At 39.7% G+C, this 18,521-nt stretch overlaps 2 protein-coding genes across 2 annotated transcripts; one reads left to right on the top strand and one right to left on the bottom strand.

Annotated features, from left to right (window-relative positions):
• Positions 1-616: 616 nt before the first annotated feature.
• On the bottom strand, positions 617-6,485 carry LOC137286182 (ATP synthase subunit O, mitochondrial-like). The gene is made up of 8 exons (XM_067817884.1): positions 6,302-6,485; positions 5,100-5,147; positions 4,066-4,176; positions 3,499-3,571; positions 3,051-3,110; positions 2,370-2,482; positions 1,584-1,670; positions 617-863 (listed from the first exon to the last, which is right to left on the bottom strand). The coding sequence occupies exons 1-8, from the start codon at positions 6,446-6,448 to the stop codon at positions 750-752; spliced, it is 753 nt and encodes a 250-aa protein (XP_067673985.1). The 5' UTR covers positions 6,449-6,485; the 3' UTR covers positions 617-749.
• LOC137286183 (small ribosomal subunit protein bS6m-like) lies at positions 6,371-9,367 on the top strand. The gene is made up of 3 exons (XM_067817885.1): positions 6,371-6,494; positions 7,118-7,257; positions 7,828-9,367. Exons 1-3 carry the CDS (start codon positions 6,447-6,449, stop codon positions 8,072-8,074), a joined length of 435 nt encoding a protein of 144 aa, XP_067673986.1. The 5' UTR covers positions 6,371-6,446; the 3' UTR covers positions 8,075-9,367.
• The last annotated feature ends 9,154 nt before the right edge of the window (positions 9,368-18,521 follow it).

The raw sequence follows: 18,521 nt of genomic DNA, 5'->3' as shown, positions 1-18,521 counted from the left end.
CTGAATTTATTTTTGTTTTGATTGTTGATAACCAAACAGGCAAGTGTGTAGCTGGACTGGTAAGTCTTCTTTAAAGTTACTAATCCAGCTGTCTGCTTGTAAGTTTGGGAGACTTAAACACTTGATTACAGTGTATACTGTATACTAACTTAAGATCATGCAAGTAGTGATACTCTCATACCAGAACACTACTTTTACATCCTTTTAATCACTGAAGAACATCAAGTCTTCCTCCTGCAACTGCCACTTGAGTTTTTTGTGAGGCTTATCACTGCTTTCATATTATGTCCATTAACAAGTGTCTGTCTGGACTATTGACAGCTAGACCTCCGAGATACCACTCAATCAACTTGAAACCCAACTTGGATAAGTATTCTGGCTCCAAGATGACCACTCCTCATCATATCCCATTTATGCTGACAGCCAGGCAGCTAAACAGCAAGCACCATCCTTTGGTGTTGTTTGGTATAACACAGTCAAGAGTCAAACCACCAACCTGTAATCTAGAAATATTCGCTTGTCCATGGAGGCAAATATTTTGATTTACCAGAAGCATAATGTCTGCAGAGCGAAAAAGACAAAAATGCATTAAGTACATGAAGGACAATGGGACAACTTTGTGTGATGAATGTTTAATTTCTTGTTGGTCTTGTTGCACTTTTTACAGTACCAAGCTAATGTTACCTGTGCAGAGCAATCTTGATACAAACTATACACAAACAGAACAGTCACTCTAGAATCATGGGAGTTTATACAGCCTCCTTGATCAGATTTGTGTATGTCTTGATCTTGGTTGCCATTGACATATCAACATACTTGTCTCCAATGTTCACTACCATACCACCGATGATGGAGGGGTCAACCTGAAACAATTAAGTGCTCTATTATCACTCATCACAGATTCATAGATGTGATGAACTATTCAGACAAATAGCTCTTTTTAAAGCTGATGTCTTGTAGTGCACAGCATCTACACATCACCTCCAGCATCCTTGTATGTTGTGATCCACACTGAAGTTTAGACAGTCTTTCAGACTGCCAGGCTGAGTGGAACTGACATCATTGTGAACAGCATTTCAGTTATGTTATAATGTATATGAAGGAATTAAGGTATTACACATTAATACTTAGCTGAAAACCATGAGCATGGTTTCTGTATGACAATCAGAGAATATAATAAGGCTGCATTGAGATTCTCTGAGACCCTGTCATTCAACTCTGAGGATCAAGTAAGTTGATCCATATTGATTTCAGTACGAGTCCCTCTGGAGCTATGATCACTTTGTTTTCTGACACATCTAAACTTTTGTTAACTACATGCATTCCTTTCAGCAAATCTGATGTCCATTTTCCATTATGGATAAACTTCAACTGTAACCAGTAACCCCTTGAGATGTCACTACAATACTACCCATGCTGATTTCTCTGGTAAACATCTGCCAACAGGGACCCAGTAAAAATACAGACATGAAATCCAAGATGAAAAGTCAACAGAAGTGCCCTCATCCACCAGGAAGTATTTTGTAATGATCATTCTGTTGTACATTAAACAAACCACTTATTTATTTCTGGGTAATACTCACCACAACTTCCAGCTGGATTGTCTCCCCTTTGGTCAGGAACCCTTGAAGAGCATCTTTCAGTTCCTTTAAACTGGCATTATCTAGTGCCTTGAAATGTTAAAAAATTTCAACATTAGCTAGTGTTTCAAACAAATTCAACAGAGACAATTAATATAAACATGATAAAGTGTGCATTTATATGAATTCCTTCTCTTAAACACATATTGTCTTGTTCAACTGCAGCACAAAGAAAATACAAAGAACATTTTAACTCTGTTTACCAATGGTATCCCACAAGGAATCACTGTATGACTTCAGTAGAAAAAGAACCCTTAAGAAACCAAAGATACAAAAGCAATTTGATGAGCTTGTAAACAGTACGACAGACATTTCACATGGTTTCTTGTCCAAGGTTAAAGTTAACTGGACAGCCCTGCCAGGATCAGTAGTATGTACATACAGGAGTTCAAATATTTTCTTAAAAAGCCACTTGCCACAGGGCAAGTGACTTGAAGAAAGTAAGTTGTCCTGACTAATTCTCCACTTGAACTGATTTCATTACATAATCAACAGTGATAAATAGCAAACTCTACTTTATTTTGAGCAAATATGAAATGAAATCCAAGTTTGCAGTTTGAAATCATAAGTGGAAACTAGTAGCCGACAGACAAGTAAGATATCATTACTTGATTGCCCGAAATGAAAACTGACATGTCCTGGGCATTGGGCGATGGGATTTTTTAAGCCCTTATACAATAGTAATACATTTAGCATGACTGATGCAGTGGGTTAGCCCCTGGTCCTCACCTTGGCTGTTGTGACTTTGCAGACCACCTCCCCTCTGTGGGCACTCATGATCTTGCCAAATGCAGAAATAACTCCACCAACCTTGCTGATACGACCATTCTCAGCCAGGGCACCTGACACACAAGATTCATATATTCAGAATATCTAACTGTGAAACTAAGGACCAACAACAGTATTTAATAGTAGGTGGTGTAGTATAAAAGTGAAACATAATTATGTTATCAAGGAATAAAAATTTCAAAATGAGATCCAATATTCGTCAGTTTATTAAAATAAACATGAATGTTATTTACAGAAAAAATGAACCATGGAGCAAGCCACTTTGAAAAATATTTCAGGTAACTCACAACATGACAGTTGAACATGTTTAATGTGTGAGGCAACCCGCTCATGGATGTGTAAGTGGAAGTCAAATATATAACTTTTATTATAAGTAAATGAGTGATTTTAGCTTTATGATTCACTCAGCAACATCCAAGCTATTATGATGGTGGTCTGTAAATAACTGACTCTGGATCAGACAATCCAGTGATCAATATTGATCTGTGCAATTGGGATACGATGACACGTCAGCAAGTCTGACCAACCAAACCCATTCGTCACATCTCAAACAACTTTGGGTCACTGAAGATCAAATTTGACCTGAATCTTCATGGGTCTATATAAGTGAACACGACTAACCGAAAAGATTCAAAGTAAGAGGTGAGACATTCTGTTTCTTGAGGACACCCTCCAGTACAGCTGAAACCCAAAACAAACTATGTGCACAAGCCATGACATGGTTATAACTGCCTAATGGAACAATTATGACCAATTCAAAAAGACAAACCAAAATTCCACCTGCCCACAAACAGCAAGTGTTTACAAGGAAAGTTTGAACTCAGTTGGCAAGATGCTGATTTATGTTACATTCAACACTACCCTGGTCATCTCATGTATATAATTGGACCAGCAAAACCAGTTATATATGCATGAGCAGGTTGTTTGTGTACAATGACATTCCATTAGTAAAACCCAATCCTCATTTCATTTGCTTCTTTAAACAAGCATGACTTACAGACGACAATCTTGCAGACAATCTTTGGAAAAAGACATTGCTATATTCTAGTAGTATGATTTCAAGAGCTACCTTTCTTCTCTGCCCTCTTTAGTGAGGGGTTGGCGATGAAGTCAGCCAACTTCTTGTCTTTTTGCAGTAATTGCTGAAAATAGTAACAAGAAATAGTTGTACAATTTTGTAATATCCCTGAAGTTCAATTATATTTTATGCTGTTTAATTAAGAAGAATTAACAAAATACATTTAAAGGCTTATCAGACAGATTACATTTCTCAAAATGTCCATCTTCGCCCTTTTGTTTTCAAGTTTGAAAGAACAAAATTCAAAACTCTGAAAACACACAGAATCTGTAAAAATTCAATCCTTAAACATTTGGTCAATTTCAATAATCCACTGAAGGAATCAATGTTCACCAAATGGTATCAGTGGTATGCAACAATCAGCAATATTCCAGCTAAATTGCAAGTGCTTGACAATATTAGTTCAGATGTGGCAAACTAGTGAGTGGAATTGTTAGTAATTATCTGCATGATTGGATTACCTCACCTGAACATCTAATACAACTGACCTGCCTCTTGCCACTCAGGAGTCCTTGGTAGTCCAAGGTATATAGTACTAGTAGCCCATGATATACTTACATTAAATGAATTCAACTCTTTTTCTACAGCATCCAATTTCTTGTCCTTGGTGGCTGCAGAGTACAGAGCATGGGCATATCTACCTTCCACACCATACACCTGGATTGGGGGCTGCAGAATAAAAAAAAGTCATTGTTTCCTGCAATACTAGTGTTTGTATTTTTGCCATTATCCTAGTTATTGTAAAATATGTGGAAATTCACTTGTGGACTATTAAGTTCTTAAAACTGTCAATGCAGTAGCTGGAAGACATGCATTGTCATTGGTTCTGCCACAAGGACAATACAGTCAGTGTAAAACTGAAGATATGTATTAAATATTTGTGGATTTAGTCACTGCAAAAGCTGTCTAGCCCCACTGTTTGCCTAATGTTACAATATAAGTTGTTCACTGGTCACGAGGGGCCATGGGCTCATGTACCCTTGAGGTTTGTTTATGTGCCCCGATACCCCACATAAACAAACCTTGAGGGTACATGGGACCATGGACCCCCAAGGGACCAGTGAACAACGTATTTATCTTACCGAACACCTGAATTTTAATTTTGAACTGTTTGACGTGCTTCTGTTGAATGTGAGGCGAATAGCCATTTTGCAGACGACACAAGGTAAACAGATTTAGAGTTATCTCCCTTCCATTGATTTTCAATCGCGAAACATCGATAATTTCCGTGCTTGATGCGTGATTCAATGTTATTCAAGATACAAAAGTACTACCATGAAGCACCAGAAGAGTTCGGAATTCCCAGCATTGTACATTGAAAATAATACATCGCCTGTAAGCGAGGGACATTGAAAATAATAGAATAGCACTTAGCCAATCAGAAAGCGATAGTCATGTGTGAGGTAAGAATGTCTTTATGATATATTACCACTACTTGGGATGGCTTAGTTTTACCTTTGATTATGTCTTCATCAAGGTCAAAGTGTCCAGGTCTTAAATTATTATATATTATTTAAGTAAAACAATTCCAAACATTGAATCAATGTTAATCTGCAAGTGTGCAATGGCTACATTATCGGGATGATACTTACTGTGACAAGTTTGGATAGGTTTGCTGCTGACACACTGAAGGAGCGGGTCTGAAAACATGTAAGTCAAAGCAATGAATAGATTCCAAACGAAATCACATATGTTTGCAACAGATTAACCATTTAGTGAAAATCACAGGAATTCCAACAAAAACAAAGAACCTACAACAGACTATGTTCCAGCATGAGATCAAGTATTAATGCTTGACTGTGCCATAAGCCTGTAAATTCCAAAAGCTTACAGGGAGTGGGAGTGACATCTATCTAAGCTGAGCACTGGCGAAATCCTTGTACTTTCTCATATTACATTCCACTATACACTTTTCTTGTTGATTCATCCCACAGTCCATCCCTGAATCATTCCTCACATTTCCCACAAATCTTTCCTGATGTAGAGTGGTGTAACTTTCAAAGTGAGGGAGTGAGTTTAATTTTATGCTGCACTCAGCAATATTCCAGCTATATGGTGGCGGTCTGTAAATAATCAAGTCTGGAACAGACAATTTAGTGATCAACAATATGAGCATCGATCTGCGCAATTGGGAACAGATGATATGTGTCAACCAAGTCAGCGAGTCTGACCACCCGATCCCATTAGTCGCCTTTTATGACAAGCATAGTCACCTTTTATGGCAAGCATGGGTTGCTCAAGGCCTAATCTACCCCCAGACCTTCACAGGTCTGTAACTTTCAACATGTTCAAAGAGTCATTTAGTGCTAGTTTTTAAATCTTTTTCTAAAAATGCTTGAGTTTAGATAGGTAATCCCCTAGACATTGTGACATTGAGGTAATATGTGTGAGAGTTGACAGGTATGTTCATACAACAGAGTACAGTGCCCAAAAAGCTCGTGACACCAAGTGTATCAATGATATGTTTATGTTGCAAGGGAAAAAGGATTACCGGTACAGCGTACATTTATAAGTGTCTCGAGATAAAGATCAGCAGTTATCTTCGGAAAACAAACGTCAAAATCTATCAAACTTTGATAATGCTGACTAAAGTTCACACATATAGAATATAAGAAAAGTGGAGCAGTACAAGTGCCTTTAGCAACCGGTACGCATGTTCCTTGAAAAACAAGTAAGCTGTGCCAAAAGCTAAATACCACTATAATACACCTTAAAAGAGATTGCCTTTTGCATGGGCAATGCTAAATTATCTTTTCCAGGCCATGTTACAACTTGAATTCACCCAGAAACCTACCAACTGCATGAACTTGAAAGACGCCATTTTGACCGGAGAGGACACCGGAAGTGGATGCGAATGACGGAAAGATACAAAACCTAAACTTCCGGTGGCAGAAAGTGTGCTCAGCAGCAGTCTGAAACTTTGATAAAGATCATCCACCATGCCGAGCTATGAAATGTCATTGATCATAAAGGCTGCTTTGAAAAGGGTAAGGATCGTGTTCTCTTAAGTATGAAGAAAGCAAAAACAACAGAAACATGTAGACATTCTAAGCAAGACTTACTTGTTTGTAAAGACCATCAGTTTTCGTGCATTAATTTTTGGAACCATTTAAGTTGTGGTGGTGTTAGCCTTATTAATACTATAGTTCAAGAAAGTATTAACCCAAACGATTCTCGGTGAATATTTTCGAGATACATATCGATTATACTTTATTTTATGATTAAGCCGTGAAGGTCTTCAGAAGGTCTTAGAAGAGGTCTTCAGCAACTATGCTTGCCAAAAAAGGCAAGTGATCAGGCTCGCTGGCTTGGCCGACACATGTCATCAGTTCCCATTTGCGCAGATCGATGTTCATGTTGTTGATCACAGGATTGTCTGGTCCAGACCCGATTATTTACAGACCGCTGCCATATAGCTGGAATATTGCTGAGTAGCGTAAAACTAAACTCCTCACTCACTCATCATGTCATATTTTTTTTTCATTGAATGTGCGGACTGTGATGTAATCTGATCAGCAGAGCTGATGATGCACGGCCAGATGAGTAGTATGCTGGTCACTGGAAGTTGCTGTAGGCTTTACCATTATTTTGTTTTTCAAATATGTTTCAGCCTGAACTGAGTCATGTCATTCGCAGAACATGTGAATCTCTAATCGGAAAAGGCGGAATAATAAGGTCAATGGAAAACCTCGGTCTCAGACCCTTACCCTACAAAATGGCATGTCAAGGGAAAAAACAGACAGAAGGAAAGTAAGTAATGGATAGTTGTATTTTGCATGCATCAGGGTTGTTATGGGAGTGAATAACAACTGATGTCAAAGGGGTATGGAAGGCCATGGACATCAGAATATTCCAGCCAGCTGTCAGCCTTGACCACTGACCATACCTGCCTTGTGCTTGGGACTTACTGATTAAAATTATCTGTGCCACTATCCATCTAGCTGGCTTCCATGCCATTGTCACCAGTAGTGTGAACATGCTCTTACTCTCCCTTCAGGCAGTGGAGTGTGTTTCTCAGTCTCTAAAGTCCTCTGAATAATTCTAATTCATTTATGAATAAACATCACAATAACCAAATTAGTCAGTATTTATTTTATATTTTGTATAGTAGAGTGTAACCAAATAATCCTGTTAATTCCCGATTTATTCACCTGATAAAAGTGAGGAAATATACTCTAAAATGTTGTGTTCCTGCCCCTCAGACCCTGTAGTCCAGAAACCTTGGCATTACTTTGTCTTAACATTAATGCAAAACTACATAAACACGATTCATTAATCTGCACAGCCATATTTATGTTTGAATGTCTTGTTTTGTTTCAGCTACATTCTCATCAACTTTGACAGTTCGCCTGAATCTATAGTAAATATCCAAGACGACCTGAAGAGAGATGTGGATATTATTAGACCCAGCATCCTGCGTAGAGATGAGGACTTTATGCGGCCATGTTTGAAGGGGCCTTGTTTATTCAATGAGTTGCCGAACCCTGATCATGAGAGACGCGTGTGGAAGCGGAAAGTGCTGAAGAAGGTGCACATGACCAGGAGAGATAAAGAAAGGTTGTTATAGCATATGCGAGCAGAGATTGTAGTCAGTGATGATTGTTAGGACTTTATTGTATTGTGTTTTAACTATCATTGTGTTAACAATAATGTTGAGAGTCTGGTGGAGCTTGTGATTGCAGGAGTGATATGTCTTATATGGAAGTATTCCAGCTGATATGGAAGTATTCCAGCTGATATGCATGTGTGGAAATCATGTTTGTTATCATCATGTCGGAAATATTTGTTTGATATTTTCTCTTGGTCGCCTTGCAAGAAGAAATAACATAATATTGTTTTCAGAATTGAAATAAACAAAATTTCAAAAATAGAAACAATAGATATGTATTTACCAAAATTACAGTCAAAGTTTGTTTAACAGGAAAATGGCTTGACTTCCGAAGACGAGGTATGGGAACCATGTCATGCATATATGGTCAAGTTCTCTTATACATGCTTGTGCATGCGATCGTATATGTAATTATTTATATGTAGTCAAAGTAAGGCATTAAGAGGATGATATCATGCAATGTGCACACTGTTGGCTGTTAGTGTGTAATAAAACAGATATGTAGCATAAAGTGATATTCTTCTATATTAACCTCTATCATGCAGTGGATGACTCTCAAGATATTCCACTGTACACAAGATACTTACGATAAGCGTTGAACCACTGTAGACTATAATCATAGTTGCATATAGATGCACCATAGCACAACAAATGGCAATGTAGAGGATATACTGTACACCACACTGACACAACACGCAGGAAGGTAGAGGGTATACTGTATACTACATATACACAACACATGGGAATGTCGAGGATGTACTGTGTATCACATAGCCACAAGTCACAGCAACATATAGGATATGCTGTGTATCACATAGACACATGGCAATGTAGAGGAAAAACTGTGTACCACATAAACACAAGTCAGCAGTGTCAAGGATATACTGTGTACCACATAGACACAACACATCACAATGCAGAGGATATACTATGTATCACACAGCTACAAAACACAGCAATGTAGAAGGCATGCTGTGTACCACATAGACAACAGGTAACAACGTAGAGATATGCTGTACCACATGCACACACTACGTCATTACTAATACAATATGTATTTGACCACCACCACCAACAGCAACAAAACAATACACTGTAACATTCATATGTGTGATATCTGTTGCAAGTAAAGTACAATATGACAACCATCCCTTGCTGGTTGCACTGTACTCTCCAACATGGTTGTGTAAAATATGTTTTGTGCGGTTTAGAATTCTTGTGTGATTTGATGGCAAGAAATATATCCCGCTTCGTTTTGTTTGTCCAGTTTATATGCACATCAATATAATACATGTAACGTTATACACGTTGTAAGATAGGAATTGAAACCAACATTTCAATCTTGCAATGGGACCCCGGTGGCCCAGACGTCTGTAGTCACAAGTAGCGGTACTGAGTTTCGCCCCTTTGCAATTCAAGAAGCCTGTGCATATGATTGTGAGTTCGAATCCCAGTTATGTTTTAGGTCTGTATGCACCACAGTCGTAGGTTTCACCAATATTGTAAACGTCACAGTTCGCTTTCACCCCACACTGTTGCAAGAGGCCTTTCCCCAAACCCACTCTACTTCCCAAACATGTCATATAGAGCTTGAGTGTTTGTGAGGGGATAATGCTATCATTGATTCGACAGTGTTAAACATAATATCATCTAACATATATGTGCATGCATCGACTATTCCGCGACCTGCGGTATGATCTTGGTTCAGAGATTTGAAGTCCACACTTGCAACAGAAAGGTTAAGTCGATGTTTAATTATGTAACACGCCCTCATTGAGGTAGCAGTGCGATAAGAAGGTTCAAGATCACAGGTCCAACAGCTTACAGGTATAATCCGTACAATCACTGAGTAAATCTGGCCCCTCTCCCCGGAGTCAATCACTACTCCCAGCCTGGCTGTCGCTGCCCTGTAGACTGACGGCTATAAGAGTGTTCTGGTGGCCCCGCCGACACAACTGTCACAGTGAGGAAGTCTACCTCAGGACTTCAGTGACGATTGCTGGAGTGAAGAGAGTTGTAGGAAGGCAGCTGTTACTGGTACGGTAAGAACAAGCTTATGGTTCCTTATGCCGTTCTTCTTGAATTTGTCCTTACATACACACATGCAAATCAATCATCTGGTGCTTAGATTAAACATTAAAAATGAGTCATGTAGTTAAAAGACTTAATATTTAAAAAAGAATGTTCCAAGGAGCTGACAATAAAATCATCGCGACTGAATGCATTTTTGTGAAAGTAAATCAAGTGGATATACTTTTCCATATTCAAAGATTAATTTACAGTCATCAGGATATAAAAATTGTTTTTAATTTCAATGAAGACCCCATTGCTTAGAGAAAATAGCTTTCGCTTACATACTATACAACTTCAACGATTTTTTTCTGAATAGAACTTTATAATGTGGTAAAGATTTACCAACGAATAAACATACATGGAATGGTATGTATTGTGAAACGGTCTGTGCGGCCAAGCCTGCCCGCCAAGGCTGTAATCCGATATTCGCGGGGTAGGTATGTGTACATGTACGTCATTGGGGCTGGACTACAATTATGTCATTATAGAGTTTCCTTACATTCGCCATGTTATCTCACCCTGATGTTATCAGCTGCAGACCTCCTGCGTTCTGGGAAAAAAACAACATAATGTTTTGTGAATGTATGTGACTTACTTCACCCAGGTCAGAAGGAAGAAAAAAATCAAAGAGGAGAGTGGAGAACTAAATCTGGAGCGCCAATGACATATCTGTGAGGAGTGACGGTGTTTTGGGTGTCTGTCGGGTAGATGGATCCTCGCTGTTACAAAGTCAATGTGATCTGACCAAGTAATTATAATTTCGTGATTTTGTAGATACTGCAATATCTACACAATTGTGTACTGTCAATGAGTGAGTGAGTTAGCTACGTGTAACGGCGCTTTCAGCAATATACAGTACCAGCATTGTCACTTCGGCGGCTACCAGAAGTGGGCTTCACACACTGTACCTTCTAGGGAATTGAAGCCGGGTGTTAGGCGTGACGAGCAAACGCACTGACCACTTGGCTATCCCATCGTCTCTGTGTAATATTACTTATAGGAATCGATAATATTAGTTATATACTAGTATATAACATAACCCTTACTTCAGTTGTTTAATGTATTTAATCATTGCGGCTTATTCCAGGAAATTCATACATTCAAACACGTGTAAGTTAATTACACAAAGGGCGGCATCAATGTTATGAAATACTAGGGTAGCTACTCTCGAAACGTTCGTAGCCTTACGAAGTTCTTAAGCCCATTCTTAACACATATGCTACGACCAAAGTTAAGATTTCTTAGGGCTACGAACGTTTCGAGAATAAAGACCCAGACTACGCTCATTTTTCACCTGGGCTTAGTTTCACAGACATACCTTCTTTCAAAACTGACCCGTTAATGACAGATTGCTGGGAAAACAATTATATTAGCGAATCGTTTTTTATTTTCCATTTAATAACAAAATTCCGTGAAACAAATTACGTCAATTAAAGAGAAGCATATTTTGCCCATTAATTCAAGAGTACGTAACTGGGTCGAGATTTATAGAACATTAAGACTACATATTTGGGGAAATGGGTACTGGATTGCAAAATACTCGATACGTGTATCACAGGTTTGCGTGCAGCAACGCCTGGTACATTTGCCCGTGATTTGGACTAGCTGTTCCCAAACATTCCATATAACATCGGCGTATTTAACAAAATGTATATCTAGTGATGGTTTTAGCACACGATGGCATACGACCGGTAGCAATATCGACGTGCCGAATGGAGATCCAGCTACGGCTAGTTTGTTGAACGTTAAGGTAATTTCTAACCTCATGTAATGTTGTTGTTTACAAATAGCCGTTGTGTGCAGGTCATTCAAATAAATACGCACACAATATAGCAACGATGATTAATTTCAACTGTAACTTCTCTGGAAGAAACGATGACGGTTGGTAAAGAATAAAAATGCTCAAAGGCATCATTTGACTGCACCTATACTATCAGACCTAGACATCCAATAAAATACACTGGTTTTAACCTGTGTTCGTTTCCCATAGTTGTCGTGGTTATGAAAATACTGAAGAAGACTTTGTGTTTGATCTTATATGAAGTTAAGCCCCTTAAGAATAACAGTGCAAATCCGACCAAAGATTATTTTCAACATGGATTCCGGGACACGCACAAATACAACATGGTCTCACAACCTCGAACCTCTCTTACAGAGTATGAGAGGCATTCTTGGTCGATATCGGACTATAACTGAATGGTAAGCTGGTCTGTACCGCCTTATACCATGGTCACCTTTGTAGAAACAGAAATGGGATTTTGTGTATACGGGAACGGTCTGATTGAGCATTGTTGTCCGCGCTGAGGGGAACAGTAAAACGACTCACTGTAATCTAATGATTAACTCGCCGAACAGAATGATGAGTTTGATCGTTGACCAGAATGGGTAGATTCTGATATTATTGTTGAATTATTTTTCAAGATTAAAAATAGCCATGGACATTTTAAATTCTGTATACTTTGTTTTCTTCATTGTGGTCTTTTTTCGAGGCCGCTGACGCGATGTGTTTCATATTTACCAGTTTATGATGCCCTCTGTTATATCACTTCATCTTACTTTCACTCACTGCCACAATGAGACATAGAGACACACACTGGAATGCACAACACATCAGAAAGAAATATCTAGTTGAAAACTGTAAACACCATTTCCTTCACACTGAAGGAGTGTAGGCCCACAGAAACCCATGCTGCAAGAGGCCGGTCTCTTGGTTGGTTGGTTGGATGGTTGGTTGGTTGGTTGGTTGTTTAACGCAGTATTCCAACTATATGGCGGCGGTCTGCAAAAAATCGAGTCTGAGTCAGGCAATCCAGTGATCAACAGAATCACCCTACGTACTTGGGACACGATGTCATGGGCCAGCCTATTCAATAAGACTGACCACCCGATTCTGTTCGTTGCCTCTTACGACAAGCATGGTTTACTGAATACCCATGCCCGAATCATCACGGATTGGCATCTTGGTTGACTGTATGCAACCTGGCCTAACTGCGTGTGTCGATGCTCATGATGTTAGTCGCTAGACCTTACGTTCGTGACTCAATTATTTACATGGCACCGTCCTCTACTGTCACTGGGATATTAAAGCAAAACACAAAACAAAAACAATCACGAATTGCAGCTAAACTCTTTACTAGAAACTCGACTATACATACAATCTGAGAAGGGATATTTGTGTTGAAGGAAGTGTATGCATTGTTATTTGTTCAAGACATCCTCTGTATAGCTGTTCATAAGGAAATTGTGCCAAACAATGGAGCAAAGTTATTATTTCCTTAGTCAGGACGTTTGAAAAGTGAAAAAATATATTATTCCTTTACTTTAAATGCCATACATTAGAAATCAAACTCTATCCTAAAACAGCTTCTGTCACGATTACAGTCAGACAACTAATTCTTTTTCCCTTCGTTTAATTTGAGACAGAGATCGCCATGACCTTGTGAGACTCTGAGATTATCCATCCTCTGTTTGCCGCCATGCCGGTGATGTGGAAATGCCCAGGACAACCCACGTGTCGGAAGATATATCTCTACACTCGGGGTCTCAAAGCACACATACCAAGCTGTAAACATGCTCTCAGAAAAGAAGTCCAGAAGAAGCGCGAGGTGATGGAGACGATGTTGTCCATCATCCACTTCGCGGAGGACCAGCAGAAAGGGAACGTGACGGTGTCCAGGTTGGGCGTGCCCTCCTTCAGAGTGGAGAGACCGGTATTCTCGAGGGTGAGCAACACGGGGGATGAGAGTGGACTGGGTTTGGGCTTGTGACCTGTGATCTAAACGGTGGGTTTGCGGGTTTGGCGTGTCAGAGATGTGTGTGTGTGTGTGTGTGTGTGTGTGTGTGTGTGTGTGTGTGTGTGTGTGTGTGTGTGTGTGTGTGTGTGTGTGTGTGTGTGCATGCACTCGAGCATGTACGAGAGAGAGAGAGAGAGAGTAATAACATCAACGAATCCCCCAAAAATTTCGGGCGCTGAATAACCTACCGCAAATCCTGCGAACCTGCGATCTTCGTTACGCTTCCAAAAGCACCACAGCAAATAGAAGCTAGATTAATGAAAAATTATGATCCACTGTACATTTTGGAACAAGGAGAGGAGAGGTTGTTTCTGAAACGTTGACTTGATACTTGATGCCTGCGAGATACCGTGGCGGTCGGTTTTAGTTTGTTTACGGTCAAAGGGAAGTAATCCCTGTATAAGAGTTATTTCCCTTGTCTGTATAACTCCGCACAGTGTCCCATTGAAACTTCGCACAGGGCGTGTGCCCTCAATCAAAGGGAGCTAATCGCAACGAATAAATCAAGAGTTGTGTCCCTTTGTCACAAAGGGAGGTAAGTATGTCATCAACAGTTACTTTCGTTTGACCATTAACGACATACCATCTCAAAATATGTGCTATTGAAATGGTATGCAGGTAACAGTAATAGACAGGGTGGGCTCCAGGTTTCAATAAAACTGAATTCAATCATTACACTCCAGATGGAACGGTGCTCACTCGGAGCGTAGACCGGTCTAGCTTCAAAATAAATGAAATGACTGTGTGAATCGCGCAATCTTCGATACTACCTCAGGCTAGTTTAATGACACAAACCAAATTACACATTTTGAATAATTTTTCTCGCAAGGCGATTTAGGGTCTGAAAATTGGATTGTTACATGAAAAAACCTTCGAAAGTCTCCAAGGTGTTCGCTTGTAGTTTGTTTACGGTCAAAGGGAAGTAATCCCTGTATAAGAGTTATTTCCCTTGTCTGTATAACTCCGCACAGTGTCCCATTGAAACTTCGCACAGGGCGTGTGCCCTCAATCAAAGGGAGCTAATCGCAACGAATAAATCAAGAGTTGTGTCCCTTTGTCACAAAGGGAGGTAAGTATGTCATCAACAGTTACTTTCGTTTGACCATTAACGACATACCATCTCAAAATATGTGCTATTGAAATGGTATGCAGGTAACAGTAATAGACAGGGTGGGCTCCAGGTTTCAATAAAACTGAATTCAATCATTACACTCCAGATGGAACGGTGCTCACTCGGAGCGTAGACCGGTCTAGCTTCAAAATAAATGAAATGACTGTGTGAATCGCGCAATCTTCGATACTACCTCAGGCTAGTTTAATGACACAAACCAAATTACACATTTTGAATAATTTTTCTCGCAAGGCGATTTAGGGTCTGAAAATTGGATTGTTACATGACAAAACCTTCGAAAGTCTCCAAGGTGTTCGCTTGTAGTTTGTTTACGGTCAAAGGGAAGTAATCCCTGTATAAGAGTTATCTCCCTTGTCTTTATAACTCCGCACAGTGTTCCATTGAAACTTCGCACATGGCGTGTGCCCTCAATCAAAGGGAGCTAATCGCAACCAATAAATTAAGAGTTGTGTCCCTTTGTCACAAAGGGAGGTAAGTATGGCTGGGAACGGGTTAACTGTGTCATCAACAACTACCTTCCCTTTAACGACACAGCGTAACAGAGCAGATTAGGTGGGCTGAATGGAAATAATGTCATCGTGTGCGCACCATCGCCACCCCACAGCCCACACAAACTCTCCAGCGTCCAAATCAGCGCTTATGCCGTCAGTTCCAAAACACGGCCATGGATGCAAGCAACGGTGCATTGAGTTGTCTCCCTTAGACCAGTATCCAGGCTCCCTCACCATCGCTATTCTTTCGATATTATCGCTGAGACAAGGCCGGTTTGATTACCTGAATTTAAAACCAAGATACATGTTGGAAGATTCTTTTCCTGTATGCGACTCCTTTTATGAATAATTCCATGGCACTGACAAAACGTATGTGAACGTAATTGGTCGTTGCTCTGTTTATGATGTAGGGGAGATAATCGTGTCTTTTCAAGAGTTAACTCCCTTTCCTATTTTTCTACGGCGTCTCCCCTAAAACGTTTGCGTGCATCATTTTGCTTCTGAGGGAGATAAGCCTTCTTTGCAAATGGTTAAGATGTTTAACACTTACAAGAAAATCCGACAATGAAAACGACATCTATGCCCATTCAGCAGGAATATTTCTACAGTGTGAGGCGTGAAACCTGTTGTCTCCCTTTGACCTTTTGCGAAGCTAGTTTCTTACCTTTAATGCTGAGGACTCCTCTGTTATCATCCCAGCCACTAAGCCTGAAATATATCTACCTCAAATGGAAATAATATACAGACATGCTTACAGACGCACAACAGGTGAGTCCAACCCCTGTTCTCAAACCCCTATCGTTAAAAATGTTCGTACGAATTTCTTCTCCATAATATTTACTTTGATTTAGTATAAACTTGGATAGATTTTAAGCACAACAAACTCGCTTTTAAAATGGCCTAGAGTTCCCGTATGCGGAACTGCAGAGATCCTAATAGGTTGGGAACGTCCAGAGCACATTTGGAGTGAGTGAGTTTAGTTTTACGTCGCACTTAGCGATATTCCCTCTATTTGGTGGCGGTCTGTAAATAATCGAGTCTGGATAAAACAATCTGGTGAACAACAGCATGTCCCTATCCGAGATCGACGATCTGTGAACCAGAGATTGAGAAGAATAAAACCCGATGCAGTAGACAAGAACCGTTAAAATGCATGATTAGTCGACGTGAGAATGCGAAATCAGACGAAATCCATGCTCTTGCATTGGCACATCTCCACAGTCTTTACTGGCCCGATTGGGTTGTGAATTTTCATGAGGTCATATTGTAAATGTATTACTCTCTCTGATTTGTTAAGTTACAATATATTTTTATATCATGTAAGATTAATACCTCATGTTTATCAAATTATCATCTTAATGATGCAACTCGTGTCATGCCTAAAATATCTGATCCTTATCTAGTTTCGTAATCCTTTGCTTAGTTTTTACATTAGTAGTTACATGTTTTTCTAACTGCTGTTAAGATATTGTGTACAGTTGAGGCTATTCCAAAACTTTGCATTTCAGCTCCCTCCGGAGGCCATGAGGACCCGGTTGTCCCGGGAACAGATGGGTGGTTATCCAATACTGGAAGAAATACAGTCACGTGGCACAGCTAACTCTTAAACCCGACTGGTTCTATGTAGACAGCTTCCCTATGAGGAAATTGCCTTTGGATTATTAGGCTGTGATGATATGAACACTCTAACGCCAAGTGAAACTCCCCATTAGGGAATACTAAATAACACACACTTGTTTGATGAGGTGTTTACGTTCTAAATCAATCATTGTATTAATTGTTGTCGAAAGTTCGTTACATTTGAAAGTTGTTACAGTGAGTCTGTACCGTCGATGTGTTTTCATGACTTCTGAATGACCGTCACAGGTATTGTGTTGGTATAGCGTTGTTACGTTGCGATAGTAGAGGTGATACAGTAGTTTATGCCAAATATTGCTGAACTATTGCCCCTCTACAATCCAACAGTGTAGATTTACTTAAAGTATTTGACAAATAGCCTACACTGTTAATTCCAATAATTTATTTCTGTAACCCATTTTTGAAAAATAAAAGAATCTAATGTACATTGTTCTAAAGGACGGTTTCAGGGTCTTTGTATGTGTGCTACGTGTTACAAATGAACATCGCTTCTTTGTGTAAGGCTAAATAACGAAAAGTGAAATGTTTCTCGGGCATCGGAGCGTCACTTTTATGTGTACACTTAACAATATTTCATTGCCATTTTAAAAAAATAAATTTCACTTTGCCGCGTCCCGATCATCCATTTGCCCACAATAAGAATGAGTGTCTGTAAGAACGAGTGTAACTGAATCTACAGTTTATCAACACGTGCTAAACTTTCCAAGCTATATTTCTGCGAGGAAAAGATAGAAAATGTGTATCTCCCTCTGTCCGACCGCCCTCGTCACTTTTGAAAAAAAATTGTTCCCGAGAAACAGTTATTTTTTTATGTAGCCTGACGTATTGAGTATTGAAGCCCTCTTTATCGGGAAACTAGCATGTACCTGGAAGTGGGACTATAGTCTGTTTTCGGTGATAATGTACCGACGAATTTTACTTTAAACAAAAAGTTAAATCGAATAAAGTGAAACTGAGATTGCGAATCTTAATAATTTTACCTTACCAGGGTGTAGTGGAGATTTATCGGAAGGTATACCCTGGAGATATCGATGATGCTCCTAACAGGCAACTGACTGGATCAGGTGATGCGCCTGCATGTGTGATCAACTCTATGCCATTAAAACCACCAGAGTCACACGTACACGACAAAGGACGGTGGGTTAGGCGAGTAGTTAAGGTGTTCGCTCGTCACGCCGGAGACCCGGGTTCGAATCACCACTTGGGTACAATGTATGATGCAGATTCTGGTGTCCCGTGCTGTGATATTTCTGGAATATATTTGCTAAACGCGACGT

The sequence above is a fragment of the Haliotis asinina genome, chromosome 6 (assembly GCF_037392515.1).
Source record: "Haliotis asinina isolate JCU_RB_2024 chromosome 6, JCU_Hal_asi_v2, whole genome shotgun sequence".
Classification (NCBI taxonomy): domain Eukaryota; kingdom Metazoa; phylum Mollusca; class Gastropoda; order Lepetellida; family Haliotidae; genus Haliotis; species Haliotis asinina.
Note: the sequence above shows the minus strand (reverse complement) of the source record. Positions and strands in the feature narration are given on the sequence as shown.

Excerpts from the sequence above, each read along its gene's own strand:
- LOC137286182 (XM_067817884.1), bottom strand. The coding sequence starts at position 6,448 with ATGGTGGATGATCTTTATCAAAGTTTCAGACTGCTGCTGAGCACACTT. Across the intron at positions 5,148-6,301 it reads CTTTCAAGTTCATGCAGTTG|ACCCGCTCCTTCAGTGTGTC; the intron begins GTAGGTTTCTGG and ends ACATGTTTTCAG. Across the intron at positions 4,177-5,099 it reads ACCTATCCAAACTTGTCACA|CCCCCAATCCAGGTGTATGG; the intron begins GTAAGTATCATC and ends TTTATTCTGCAG.
- LOC137286183 (XM_067817885.1), top strand. The coding sequence starts at position 6,447 with ATGCCGAGCTATGAAATGTCATTGATCATAAAGGCTGCTTTGAAAAGG. Across the intron at positions 6,495-7,117 it reads TAAAGGCTGCTTTGAAAAGG|CCTGAACTGAGTCATGTCAT; the intron begins GTAAGGATCGTG and ends AATATGTTTCAG. Across the intron at positions 7,258-7,827 it reads AAAAAACAGACAGAAGGAAA|CTACATTCTCATCAACTTTG; the intron begins GTAAGTAATGGA and ends GTTTTGTTTCAG.